This window comes from Pinus tabuliformis, chromosome 2_2, assembly GCF_031772625.1.
Source record: "Pinus tabuliformis cultivar Carrire ecotype Pingquan chromosome 2_2, CPIR1, whole genome shotgun sequence".
Taxonomy (NCBI): domain Eukaryota; kingdom Viridiplantae; phylum Streptophyta; class Pinopsida; order Pinales; family Pinaceae; genus Pinus; species Pinus tabuliformis.
Genome location: NC_142300.1, coordinates 961,865,032 through 961,880,148, shown reverse-complemented (window position 1 = coordinate 961,880,148; position 15,117 = coordinate 961,865,032). Strand labels below are relative to the sequence as shown.

Below are 15,117 nucleotides of genomic sequence, written 5' to 3'. Positions count from 1 at the left end.
GAGGTTAGATCAGACTCCTTGATAATAGTAGCGCAGTTCCTTGGAGAGTGGCGATTTGGCGCTGTCATATGGATCAAGGGATGAATTGGTGCAGGCTCGCTTTTTTTTTTTTTATCGTTAAAGGCTACGCTACTTCTATTATTTACATTAAAAACTGAGAACGATTACATTCAGGTTTACACATTGCGAGAGGCCTGGGTTGGCGCTCTTGCTCATCGAGCTTCATTGAGTCAATTACCCGCGCAGGGGCCTTCTTCCAGTGATTAAGCGCCCACGCAGGGGCCAAAAAGAGACCAGTATCATTGTGCATTCTATTGAAACTGAAAGCCCATGCCATAGCAGAGGAGCTGTGAAGACGAAACCATACAAAACTTCCATTCCCACGCAGGGGCAGAAAAGAAACTTGTAGAAAAATCATCAGAGTCCCACGCAGGGGACGGGACACACACTGAACATCGTAATTATCTGACCAAGCAAAAATATTAACGCCATACATTAAGTATTGGTGGCAAGGTAAACAGCAAACGAAAAAACCTGAGTTCAAGCAGAGAGCTGGAGCTGGGTTGAGCTTGTGACTAGTCATCGGAGTCTTCCTCCGAGTCTTCTGGATAGATCCAGTATTCCCCTTCTGGTGGGGGTCCCCAGTCATATTTGGCTTTGCCCTTTGCTGGTGCTAGTTGAGAAGCTGGCAGAGCAGCTCCTGGCTTAGATTGTACCCCAGCTTTGTCCTCAGCAGCTTTGGAGCTCTCTGCAAGCTGAATTGGGGCATGGGGTATCTCCATTGGTTGAATTGGAACCTGGGGTTGTTCCCCCTCGTTTTCTTTCACCTCTTCCACAAATAAAACTGAAACATGAGCTTGAATGCTTGAATTACCTTGTACATTGCTGACAGAGAAAATCGCTGAGCCAAACGCCGGAAGTGGAGCAGCTTCTGGGTTCTGTGGCCTGGCTTCCATGAATTGCTGAGCTTGGATGGGGTTGGCTTCCTCCACCCTGTGACAAAGGCATCGGCAGCAACTCGACGAAGGATTGACAGGGGGGCGTGAGGCACCTCTTCTTCCTGTGCCGCGTCGACTAAAGGGCCTTTGCCTTGGCGCCATAACTTCCCACTTACCAACACTTCCTGTCGCGGCTTTTTCACTGCTCCAGAGAATCCGCAGGTGGCTCCGTGATCCCTCTCTGAGCCCTGAAACCCAGACCTCCACCTCCTCAGATCGAACTGACCAACATTCCCCATGTTCTTCAAATTTATGCAGCGGTGGTTTTCTTTGAAGCTGGTGCCCCATAACTTCCCTCTGCCTCTGCGATTAAGGCTCATCGCAGACCATAAATGGCCGTCCCTTCGCTCTATAGCTCTCACGCTCGCTGGCCAGGGCGGCGTGGAGCATTTAAGGAGCGGCTTAAACTCGAGCCCGCCCATGTACACCATGTGGCGTACTGCCTTCTCCAGACGTGGCACCCGCATCCGGGAAATTGGTACAGGCTCGCTTGATTGCATAAGAGATTTCCTTTTTCCCGTGAGCTGGCATGACTAGCTCTCTTGTCCGCTTCCTGGTTGTTGGATCGAAGGACATGAAAAAATTGGCACTCAAAGTCCTGAGACAACATATTTTTACAGCGGCTTATGATTTGATGGAGGAAGAGATTGGATGCTTGTCTGTTGCTATTCATTAAGCTGACTATTATAGCCGAATCGCCGAAGACGAGGGCTTTGTTGATCCTTTGGTTCTGAAGCTGCAAGAGACCTTGGAACAGACCCAGAGCTTCAGCTCGATTATTGCTTAGTCTTCCCAGACCCCATTCAAAGGAGGACACCGTTGCACCTGAAGGATCCAGAATGATGCCCCCTGCGCCAGCTGCTCCCGGGTTCGATTTGGAAGCTCCGTCAAAAAATAAGGAATGAGTATTCTTTGAGAGAAGCCATTTACCGAAATCGTCTTTTGTGAGGCGGATTTTCCATTCTAGGTTGTCAGTTTTGCCACTGTACTTACTGATCTTTGCTGCTGATATGGTGTTGGACCTGTCTATCAGATTCCAAATAAATTTTCGCTCCTCTGTCCATAGACTGACGGGATCGATTCTCTTTGTTAGCTTAACTGCTATAGTTTCTGATGCAAGACTAGTAGCTTTAAGGATTATGTGCCTGGTTGTAGTAGCTTTGTCTCGGAAGATCAAACTGTTTCGGGCAATCCAGATGCGCCACAAAAGAACAAACGGAATGGCGTTCCAAACTCTTTTAGTTGGGTTTTGGTTCGCTGAGTGCCAAGGATAGCTTCTCCTCCAGTTGTTTAAGGCTTCGACAATTGAATGATGGGGATTCCAAATGGAGGGAGCAGAAGGTGCGATGTTGTTCCAGCAAGAGGCAGCAAAGGGACAAGATATAAATAAATGCTGTAAGGTTTCCTCCGCCGCTTGACAGTTGGGACACCTGGAGGGTCCGAAGATACCTCTTTTCCTGAGGTTCTCTGCAGTTAAAATTTTTCCATGGAGAAGAGTCCACATAAAAAATTTGATCTTTGGAATTGCTTCCGCTCTTTTTAGAATCTTCCCCTGAGCCCATACAGCAGTGGGGTATTCCTTGCTGCTCAGGTAGCTGTAACCTGCTTTGATGGAGTAGTTTGTTCCTGAAGGGTCCCAACGATACTCGTCCTCTGCGCCTTTGATGGTGGGTGCAATACTGTGTAGACTGCTACAGAGAGAGCCAAAGCTACCTTTGAGATGGTGGGGTATGGGTGGGAATTCCCATTGAACCCAGGCATTAGTTGAATCATTCCATTGAGAGATTTGACTCAGTTTGAATATGCCTTTGTTGTGGAGATAACGAAGAATAGGATCGATATCTGGAAGGCTGTTTATGGGAGGATTCCCCATGATTTTGTCCGAGCCTATATTCACCGTTTCACCTCCTTTTGGCACTTTAGAGACATTCTGCGCCATGAAGACAATAGCTTTTTTACAAAATTTCCATATCTTTGTACAGTGTCTATTAGGGATTTCAGCATTGAGAATTTGCGATCTTGGCTGGTTAAGATATTTTGATTCTAGGACATTTTTCCACCATGCTGGTTGATTGTCCATAAGTCTCCAAATCAACTTCCCACCGAATGCTAAATTCATAATAGATGGGGACCTGATGCCCAGACCTCCATTCTCAGGGCTTTGTATAACCTGTTTCCAGTTTACTAAGTTGAATTTTTTCTTTTCATTCTTGCCCCCTTGCCAGAGAAAAAATCTAAGGATGCTATCCATTTTTCGGTGGAATGAAGCTGGAGCTTGGGCAAGAGAGAACTGGTATAAAGGAAGGGAGGAAAGCCCTGATTTTAGAAGAACCTGTCGCCCAGCTGGATTGAGCCACAGAGTTCCCCATCTCTGAAGTTTCCTTTTCATTTTGTCCAGCGTTAAGTCCCAGACTCCAGTCTTTGCTTTCCCTATGGTTACCGACATTCCCAAATAACTGAAACAATCTAAATCTAACTTGCAGGGGACACCAAAAATATTGGCAATATTATGTATCATTTTGGATGAAGCATTCCATCCATAAATACAACTCTTAAGGTAGTTTATTTTACCTCCAGAATATCTCATGAACTTGTCAAGCAGGGACTTGAATCTTCTTGCAATAATGGTGGTCGCCCCCCCTAGCAGAAGGGTGTCATCTGCAAATTGAGAATGATTTATATTTTTAATGACATCTTCAAACTTGATGCCCGTAATGAGGCCTGACTACCTCTTTTGATCGAGGGCACAACTAAATGATTCTGCCACGAGGATGAAGAGATAAGGGGATAAGGGGCAACCTTGCCTTAGTCCTCTTGAGGATTGGAAGGAAGGTCTAGGTCTTTCGTTGATGAGGGGGGTGATCCAAGGCCCAGAAATGAAGCATCTTATGACATTAATAAGAAGAGGTGAGAAGCCCATCCTTTGGAGAACTGCAAATAAAAAAGAATGCCTTACCCTGTCAAAGGCATTGGCCAGATTTAGTTTTAGAATGAAGCCTTTCTCATTCCTTGCATGACTTGAGTGTATGGCCTCTTGGACTAAAAGAATAGAGTCTGAAATTTGTCTGTTTGCCATAAAGCCTCCTTGGTTGTCTGAGATCAGCATCGGTAGAAGAGGTTTGAGCCGAGAGGCTATGATTTTAGTGAAGATTTTGTATGATGAGTTGCATAAGGATATGGGCCTGAAGCGAGAAAAATTGGATGGCCGGTTCTCCTTCGGAATGAGAGCCAAATGGGTAGAGTTTGTATATCCGCCTATTTTGCCTTTTTTTTGGATCCACTTGATGTATTTTATGAGGTCTTTCTTTATCAACTCCCAGTAATCCCTGTAAAAGCTAATTGGGAACCCATCCGGACCAGGTGCCTTGTTGGGATGGAGGTTCCAGATTGCTTCAATGATTTCTTCCTCTTTTATTTCTGCTGTCAAATTTTTGTTTAGATCATCTGTGACTTTAGAATGCAAATGTTGTAACAGGTCATCATAAGATTCTTCCTCCTGCACTTCAGTTAAGAGGTCCTTGAAATGCTCTGTAGCTGCTTCTTTAATATCTACTTGTTCCACATGGTGTGTCCCTGCGCTGTCCGAGATGGCAGTTATGGTGTTTCTGACTTGTCTTGCGGTGGCTTGCTTATGGAAGAATGACGTGTTCTTATCCCCACTTTCCAACCATATTTGTCTTGATTTGGTGCGCCACTTTTCCTCCTCCTGCCTTTTAATTTTGCTCAGTTTATTGTACAACTCTTCTTCTTGAAATTTTTTACTGTGGCAGTAATCATTTTGCTCGATTGTGCACTGGAGTTCAGCGATTTGGAGCTTTAACTCATGCTTTTCCTGTTCTGGCTCCTTGTAGTGCGATTTGGCCCATTGTCTAAGCGCACTTTGCACATTCTTCAGTTTGCTCTCCCATATGTAGCCTGGGGAGCCTTCAACATGCTGCCTCCAGGTGAGCTGAATGATATTTCGGGCAGCTTGTTGTTCGCTCCAAATCTGATTATACTTAAAAGGCAGCGGACCAAGGGCGCAGTGGGTGTTCAAGGCGAGGGTAATTGGATAGTGGTCTGAGGCAGCAAAAGGAAAAATGGTGGAATTAACAGATGAAAAGGTTGACAGAAGTGAGATATTCACCAAAAATCGATCCAGCCTCTCCATGATATTGTGGCTGCCCAGCCTTCGATTGCTCCATGTGAACTTGCGATTTTTTGGAGCTATGTCTATCAGATCACCAATATGCATTACATTTTCCATTTGATTCCTGAATGGGTCTGGCAGAAAGTTCCCCCCTCGCTTTTCATTTGCATGCAGGATTAAGTTGAAGTCGCCGCCTACTATGGTGTTGTTGCTGTCTCCTTCCATGATGTGGTTACTAAGAGTTTCCCAACATTTTCCTTTATCCCTATAGTGATTGGGGACATATACATTGAAGATGATAATCTGTTGATTGCTGATATTATTTCTCAGGACTGTTTTTATCCAATGCTGATCGATTATCTCAGCTTCACTTTGCCAGTCATTTTGATTCCAGATGGTTGTAATTCCTCCAGAAGCTCCTCTTGCTTCGCATATGCTTCCTTTGTAATTTTTATACTTTCCAATGATTTTGCTGATTTCTGATTCTCTTTGCTTTGTTTCCTAAAGTAATATGATGGATGGTTTCTCCTGCACTATAAGCTCTGTTAGAGCATTGATTTTAGCGGGGTGCCCAAGTCCCTTACTATTCCAAGAGAGTATTTTGATCATTTCAACCCTATGTTTCGAGGAGGTGCTCTGCCTCCCTTGTCTTTGCTTGCTGCTTCTTGATCTTTTGTGGCCTGAATGTAAGATTCTATTGGATGTTGCAGGCCAAGTGCTATGTCTTTCTGCGCGTTTTCATCCCTGTGCTGCTTTGTAGTCTTTCTCCCCGGCTTCTTTTGTCCATCAAAGGAGGGACCCTGGTCCTTAGAGTTGCTACGGGTAATTCTAGGGGGGAGAGGATCAGTTAAGAGAGGGGGATGGGCACTCATAGAATGAGGGGAGGAGGGCTGGTCAGGAGGGCTCGAAGTGGAAGGGTCATCTTCAGGGAGGGAAAGAACATGGAAAGGGTTGGTGGATGGAGGAGAATGAAGGGGGTTTTCAAGAACAGGGGAATGAGATTGATGAGGAGGGGAAGGCGGAGGAGACGGGATTTGGGCAGAGGTTTTAAGAGAAGAGGGACCAGGTTCATTGGGTAAAGAGGGACTAGGGGCAGATTTTTTTTTTTTAACCACTTCCCATTGCTGATCTTGAGTATTATTATCCACATTAATAATCTTAGTGCAGCGATTGGCAAAATGACCATACTCGTGACATACCTTGCATCTGAAGGGGATCTGTTCGTAGTCGAGCTATTGTATGTGCGACCATTCGTCAACTTTGATCTTGATAGCTTCTAGAAGTCCTTTGCCTAGATCGACCTCGATGCAGATATGGGTGCATGCTTGCATGTTGTCTCTTGGTTCACTTCTGTCGATATATTTGCCGACCGCATTTCCAATGGCTCGCACAGAGTCATCTCCCCAGCAGTGTAATGGGAGATGTGGGAGACGAACCCAAACAGGAACTGCATTAGGGATGTCAAGCTCTGGATCGAAATCTGGCGTCCACTTGTTTAGGTACAAACCTCTGGAGTCCATAAAATATGGTCCATTGCGAAAAATCAGATCCTTGTCATTCTTTGTTTCGAAATGAAAGGTAAAGTAGCCCTTCCCGCAGAACCTAATAGCAATTTTTCCTTGGATTTTGTCCGACCAATTTCTTTCCACCCACCTCTGAACTGTTTTAGGTGAGGGCCAAAGACCAGTGAATTGTCCTATCAGACCCTTTTCGGCCAGAGCTAGAGCAACCATTCTAGGCAAAGTAGGAGGAAGGGAAACCTCCTAAAGTCCTTCTATTTCTTTAACAAATTTTTGAAGTGTTGGGTGATCTCGTTGAGGCGGCATGGAGCTGAAAAGGGCTGAGAAGGCCTGCTGCTGTGCAACCTCCTCCGGTGGAGCCTCCGGAGGAGCCATCAGGATGAATGGGGTGCAAACCAGAGGACTGTAGGCGGCAGATAGCGCGCGCATGCTAGGTTTCTCAGGAGCGCGAAAAAAAAAAAAAAAATAGCTTGAATGCTACTTGTTGGCGTGTTGGGGTAAACAAACTTGATGTGTTTTATTTTATCTCATAGTTGGAGTCTATGGAATAAGAAAGAAATTTGATAACTTGAAAAAAGTGGTAGCTTGACAAAAGTTGTAGAGAAAAGATTAATCTCTCCTACCTTGAAAGAACTCGTTGTCAATATCAACACCTACAAGAACTTTGTTGTGGAATATTATCAAAACTGATAGAAGGATATGAAAGAGTGTATTGTAAGAACCTTGACAAACACGACCACTGAAACTTGGAACATTGTTTGTAGGAAGAGAAAATTATGTTTCTTTTTCCAAACATGTATGTTATTATATTACAGTTTAATGAATATGTTTTCTTATTATCATATATGGTTTCATACTTTAACAAAACATTCGCCAAGACTTCACAATGTTTAATTATTCAGTAAAAGATTTGCCAAGATCTTACAAGATTTTATAATTTAGTGAAAGATTCTCCATCACTGTACAAGATAATATAATCTAGTGAGAGATTCGCCAAAAAAATTATATATACATATTATATTATTGATAAAATCGCCTCCCATTTTTCCTATGTATCATGGGGATTAGCCCATTTATTATACATATAAGTTTAGGGTGGTTTTTAAAATTTTCCCTTTTTTGGTCAATTGTGGTGTAGAACTCCGTGAAGTGCAGGCATGGAGTGTGAAGTCTACAATCGAGTCATAGGGCTATCCACCCTAAAATATTGTAATTTAATGTAAATTTGTGTCAGCCTACCCTGTTGGCATTATGATGCATGTGTTGTACTTGATGGCAACCCACTTGTAGCAGAAAAACTCACTTATATATGGCAACTAGATGAATCTATAGAAGAGATATCAGATGTGACAGAATGCATAATAGCAGTGTTTACAGATGTGATGAAATGCAAGACAATTTCAAGGAATCAGTTCAAAAAGCAACTTACTCAGATGAAAGATCACAAGTACAACATGACAACAACAAAGAATTACAGTTCAGACTACAAAGAATGAAGAAAGAGAGGTATACGCAGGTTCACCTTGACCAAGCTAGGTATAAACATAGGTTAATAGAACAAATGGAGCATATAACATACACACACACTATCACAGAAGGAAAAGCACGTATACTTTGGAAAACTAAGTTTTTGGTCTGAAGTATTTGGTCCATGGTATTTTGATCCATGGTATTGATCCACGGTATTTTGTCTCAGGTATTGACCCTAGGTATTTGATCCAAGGTATTGGTCCTAAGTGGTTTTGGTCCATGGTATTGAGAAAGGCCTAAAACTATATAAGGTGGAGAAGATTATTAGGCCAAAGTAAACAAGCATTGAATATTTGATAAAGTGTGAGATCCAGTATGCAGGCTATGGGTTTATGATGCTTTGCTTGATCTGAACCAAGGAGGAACCTTACTGGTTGATCGAGGATAAGATCTAATGATGGATTGGGATCTTAAGTCTTGAAATGAACTATCTTTATAAGGTTTGATCATTTATAATCTAGATCTGAGCACTGACGCATGTATTACTCTGTAAATGTTATGATCTGGGTATAGATGAAGTTTGGAATGGTTGCAAAATCATGAATAAATATTTACAGATGTATACGCTGGTTGACTTTGGTAAAAGCGCGTATACATGCAATTTCGACACATCAAAGTAGCGTATACCTTATGAACTATGATGTTTTGAAGTTACAGTTGGTTCTGGTTGTTGATGGAGAGTTCTAGGTTTTTCTTTATGTTCTAGTGATTGCATTCTGGTAATAGTGTTTAGATTGATTGTGATTTACTTCATTGATGATGGATGATGGATCAGGATCATAATGACTTATCATTATGTGATCTAATGGGCTAAATCTAGTTGCTAACACATGTATTATACTTTATATGTGATGATCTGGGTATCTCTGAAGTCGGGAAATGTAACGAAGTTATAAGTAAGTATTTGCAGATCTATACACTGGTTCGCTTTGATGAAGTTGCATATACATGCTGGTTCGGCTCTTCCAAGTTGTGTATACACTCTGATGCATGGTTTTGAGGTTACAGCTGGTTTTGAATGATGATGCAGTGTTCTGGGTTCAGATTTGTGTACTGGTTACAGTGATTTATCTGTTCCAGCTGATTGATTGAATTTTATTAAGTTTGAATGAATGCTTGATTTAGTTGTGTTAGAGGTTTAGTAAGTGTTTGATTTAGTTGTGTCAGAGATTCATGGATTGATTGATTCAGCTGTGGTTGATTCAGAAAGTGATGATTGAGTTTCAGTGATTAGTTGATGCAGATGTATTTGATGGTTGTATTACAATGGTGATTGATTTTGAGCTTGAATGTTGTTGATTGGTCCAATATGAAAATTGGATGAAAAGTGGCCTTCAGATTATGGTGTTGTGTTCCAAGAGTATCTAATATGAAAATTTATGAAACGTTGTCCCTGGAGGAAGAAATAAGGTTGTAGCCTTCTGTAGTTCGGTGCCTATGTAGTAGTAAACATATCGGCTAGTACAAGAGCTAGGGGGTTGTAGCTCCCTTCTAGTAGAAGCTGAAGAACGAGAGAAGGTTGTAGCCTTCTACATGTAGAAGCCCGCGTACTGGTATGAGTCTGCACTAGTACAATTTTGTAAACAAATTTTCTTATTATTAAAAGAAGACAAAGACGACAACAACAAGTGGTTTTCACCCACTTTGGGTTTCCACCTTAAATCTTGGTGTTCATGTGTGTTACTTATGTGTGACGGTTCACTCTGTTATTAACTGCATATGGTTACTGTTTAATGTTTAATAAAGTAATGATGCACAGATTAAAGATCAACATATGATTAATTAACTGAATCATTAGTTTTTTGGATATACACTTGTTTCATTAAACACAGTGGCGTGTACATGCGGGTTACCCACATGGAAGTAGTGTATATAAATTGAGTATGAAAAGAAAAGGATTATTGACTTGACTAATACTATTCCACCCCTCCCCCTCTCAGTATTATTTCCAACAATTGGTATCAGAGCAGGTCCTTTGGTAGAAGCTTCATCACTTGAGGGAGATCTGTAGAACAATGGGAAAGAAGCTAAAGAAGAAAGTGCCTCAGAAGAAGACATCTCAAAGGAACTATGACAGTGGGAGAATTGATTGGGGATTATGTGGAAGTAATTCTTCAGATTCAGAATCACCTCAAAATGAGGATGAACAAGCAAAAGAACTATCAAGTGTGAATTTGTTATCCTCTGGTGATACATTTCTCCATCCATTTGAAGATGATGAAACTGATAGCGAAACAACTGAATTTTCCCTTATGGGTGAGGAAGAAAGATATCAAATAGAGGCAGAATTTAAAAGGCTTACAGACAAAATTAGAAATCAACAAGATCTATTGGACAAAAGGGAATGTGCCTTCAAATAAGAAGCTACCAATCTAAAAGCTCAACTAGAGGAAGGAAACAAGGAAAAGGAAGATCAATGTCAAAAGCTACAGGATGAAGTGACATCATTAAGAAATGAAGTAAATAAAAGGAGCACAACAATCAAGAAACTCAAAGATAGATCCAATTACTATGAAAGTCTTGAAGCTAAGATCCTCTCTCTAAAAGAAGATCTTGAAAAATCAAATAAGAAGAATGAAGAACTACTCCAAGCTCTTGAAGAACAAGAAAACGAAGTTATCGAATTAAGGAAAAAAGTGGAAGAAGGAAGAAAAGTTGAAGAAATCATGAAGAAGCAGTATCTTGAAAAGGAAGAGAAACACCAAGTTGAGGTAAATATACTAAAGAGTAAATTAGAAGAAAAGGATAATCTTTTATGATTTCAAGATAGTACTAAGATTTTGGATGATATTCTTAGTAGTCAAAGGCCTCCTGCTATCAAATCTGGTCTTGGTTTCCATGAAACTGTTGAAGGTGAATCTAGCTCACAAGATAAGGCAAGGAACACAAATGTAAAACCTGAAATGCTCAACAAGGAGATTAGAGTTCAACTCCATCAACAACCAAGGAAAGAAATTCTTCAAAGAAAATCCTTTACTCCTAAATATGAAAGTGATAGTCGGTTATTTCCTCAAATGAATAATGTTGAATGTTTTATATGTCATAATCTTGGACATGTAGTAGCACGATGCAGAAGTAGAATGGTTCAAGACCATCACATAGAAAGATCATCAGCCTTCAGGTACTTCATGGGATATTGTTTTTCTTGCAATATGTTTGGTCACAAATGTTAGAAAATTATATATTATAGAGCAATGAAACACATAAAATATTATAGAAATATAAACACAAAAAACACATAAAACAAGAGAGACATAGATATACTTGGTTCACCCAGTTTGGGCTACATCCACGGAGAAATAGCCAATTCTTCTTTTATTATATTGTCCATTGAACTGAAGAGATACAACCTACAGTAGATCCACTGTAACTCCCTCTTCACTCTCAATCTCCTCTCTTTTCTTCACTCAGAATACAGATATGATAGACGCAATACAATTCCCTCATATATAGTGAGGGGCTGCCTTCTAGGGCAAAAATCCTAAATTAAATATAACTTCTATCATCAGATCATCCACCTAATGAACGGCCCAAATTGACTAGAAATTACTAGACTTTTACAAGGCAATTTTACATCTATTTTTAGCTTCGGGGGCATTGTCCCCAAGCCCCTGCCAGGGGACTGCTGACCCCCAGACCTCCTAGCCGAGAGGGATCGGCCCCCCCAAACCCTTGCGGGGGGACAAGTCCCCTCTGCACCCCCCGTGTGGAGGGATGTACAATCTTCCTAGGGTATACATCTGACTGAGACCTTTGAATATAGAAGATAATCAGTCTCCACACCCAACAACAAAGCCATTGATTGCTAAAAAACAAATATGAGACATGTAAGATGTTATGCATGTAGCAAGTTTGGACATATAGCAAAGGAATGTAGGAGGAAATTTCGGGCACCATACCAAAAGGAGAAAACATCATCACACTCAAAGATATGGAAGAAGAAGGAAGTACAGTAACAAAAATGTGGCATGGCATAGTGTACAGACATAACAGACTCAGGGGGAGCTAAAAGTGTGAAACTTCAATGTTCTAAATATCATACGCAAGTTTCAAGAAGACAAGTCACATATATACGCACATTTGAAGCTGCACAATTGTGTATATATATGGTTTGAGAAAAATGTAGTGGAACAGACTCATAAAAACTGATTTGATATGATTTAGAAAATTATCAGTTATCTTTTCTGTCGATAGATGACTACAGTTTGTGGATGTTATTTAGAAGTGTTTTTTATCCTCACAAGTTGTTGATAACTTGATGTATATCTGATTGATGATGATACTTCTTACTGACATATGCAATGATCAGATCTGACAGTGAACAGGTGGAACAGGTTCAGGGGGAGAACATGCTATGCTTCTAATAAAGCATTGTTGGCATTATGTTTAGAAGTCTTTGGTACCTAATCAATGATGATAATGCTTATATGGCTAACTGATACATCTTTCTATGCGACAGTTATGAGTTGCCCATGATGAAATCTCAGATGATACTTGTATTAATTGGGGTTACATAGTTGTTATTCAGATCATATTTATGGATGATTGTGGATGACTTTTTGATGATGTATACAGTACATATATGTTGCTTACATGGTAATCTTCATAAGGACAAGGAGAAGTACAAAGCTTGAGTACACAACTTCATTATTTGATGATGAGCCACTCATTTCCTTTATGCTGCTGTCATCATGCCTTCAAAGATGCATAAAGTTCATATGGTGCAGTTATGATGCAAGATTCCTATAGTTCTTGGCTCTCACATGGTTGAGGACCGTTGTTGTTGATGATATCAAGGAATCTTGACAAACGACCATGAGCTCATGGTTTGCTAGATACATATTGCTATCTCTTTGATGGATATACAGTGTGCTAGATACATGGATGATTACTTAAGTTGCATATTGATAAATATTTTTGGTTGGCCAAGAGAATGGTGTTATTGCAGGTCACATGAAGACATTGTCATAGCTATCTGAAGGCATGGATATTCGAAGACATGGCTTACCTAGACACATAATGATGATGAGTTCTTACCTTATGATGATAGGTTGATACTCACATATGTTGATGCTTATGAGATGTGGGATGTTCCTAGTAATGATATAGTGAAGGCTCTTGTGGAAAGATCATGCATAATGGTGTTATGCTCATAGATGATGTCTATGGTTTTTTCACATAAATATGATATGATGTGAATGATTCTGTGTTACTGCTTGGAGATATGACATATGCTGAGTTGATTCATGGAAGGTTATGATAAGGCTCTTTCTACTAAGGAAACAAAGCAAGTTGATCTTGATGAGATCAAGAGGATGAGTTGATACCTATATGTAGACATACTTTCTCATAGGTTGATGATATTTACACTATCATATCTTAATGAACATATATAGGTTGCTAGTTTGGATGATGATAGATGCTTATGGTGCAGATCATACATGGTGTATGATAGTTGTTGATGACTATCAAGGTCTTGTTCAGACATTTGGTCTCTGGTATAAGTGTCATTTATATCATTCGATGTAAAGGGCATATAAAGACCCATGATGTAATAATTTGTCTCTGTCTGTCATAGTCTTTTGATGCATCCTTTTTGGTCATATGATGTAATTTCTATCATGTATAAACAATTGGTATATCCCCACTTGGTTGGGAGGATGAGTCAAATTTGGTATATCCCCACTTGGTTGGGAGATTGATGTATGTATGAGTCATTGGTGATAGGAAGGTCAAAATCACATAGTTGAGTGATAGAGTCATGTTATTCTTTTGGAAAATATTTGCAGACTCTGCATGTGCTCAGGGGGAGCATGGATGATATAGTTCATCTCAGCATGTACAAAGGGGGAGTTTAATCAGAAAATTCAGCAATATCAAAGGGGGAGAATATCCTGGTCCACCCTTTGCCCTTCATGTCAAAGGGGGAGAGTATATTTTGGTGTTGCTTGTTATCTCTAATAGTTTCTACAGCTTGCAGTAATCAACACCAACATGGTTGTCATCAAGTCCAAAGGGGTAGATTGTTGGCATTATGATGCACGTGTTGTACTTGATGGAAACCCACTTGTAGCAAAACAACTCACTTGTATATGGTAACTAGATGAATCTATAGAATAGATATCAGATGTGACAGAATGCATAACAACAGTGTTTACAGATGTGATGAAATGCAGCACAATTTCAAGGAATCAGTTCAGAAAGCAACTTACTTAGATGAAATATCACAAGTACAGCATGACAACAACAAAGAATTATAGTTCAGACTACAAAGAATGAAGAAAGAGATGTATACGCAGGTTCAACTTGACCAAGTTGCATATACACATAGGTTAATAGAACAAAAGGAGCATATACCGTACACATGCACTCTCACAAAAGGAAAAGTGCGTATACCTTGGAAAACTAAGTTTTTGGTCCGAAGTTTTTGGTCGATGGTATTTTAATCCATGGTATTGTTCTATGGTATTTGGTCCGAGGTATTGACCCTAGGTATTTGATCCAAGGTATTGGTCCTAAGTGGTTTTGGTCCATGGTATTGAGAAAGGCCTAAAACTATATAAGGAGGAGAAGATCATTAGGCCAAAGTAGACAAGCATTGAATATTTGATAAAGTGTGAGATCCAGTATGCAGGCTATGGGTTTATGATGCTCTGCTTGATCTGAACCAAGGAGGACCCTTAGCGGTTTATGGAGAATAAGATCTAATGATGGATTGGGATCTTAAGGCTTAAAATGAACTATATTTATAAGGTTTGATCGTGTATAATCTAGATCTGAACACTAACGCATGTATTACTCTGTAAATGTTATGATTTGGGTATAACTGAAGTCTGGAATTGTTGTAAAATTATGAATAAATATTTATGGATGTATACGTTGGTTGACTTTGGTAAAAGCGCATATACACGTAGGTTCGACACATCGAAGTAGGATATAC

At 40.4% G+C, this 15,117-nt stretch overlaps 2 protein-coding genes across 2 annotated transcripts; both read right to left on the bottom strand.

Annotated features, from left to right (window-relative positions):
* Nucleotides 1–1,356: 1,356 nt before the first annotated feature.
* Nucleotides 1,357–5,352, bottom strand: LOC149196424 (uncharacterized). The gene is made up of 2 exons (XM_089408280.1): nucleotides 3,955–5,352; nucleotides 1,357–3,168 (listed from the first exon to the last, which is right to left on the bottom strand). Exons 1-2 carry the CDS (start codon nucleotides 5,350–5,352, stop codon nucleotides 1,357–1,359), a joined length of 3,210 nt encoding a protein of 1,069 aa, XP_089264406.1.
* Nucleotides 5,353–6,359: 1,007 nt separating this feature from the next.
* Nucleotides 6,360–6,860, bottom strand: LOC149196423 (uncharacterized). Its single transcript, XM_089408279.1, has one exon. It carries the CDS (start codon nucleotides 6,858–6,860, stop codon nucleotides 6,360–6,362), a length of 501 nt encoding a protein of 166 aa, XP_089264405.1.
* Nucleotides 6,861–15,117: the final 8,257 nt, after the last annotated feature.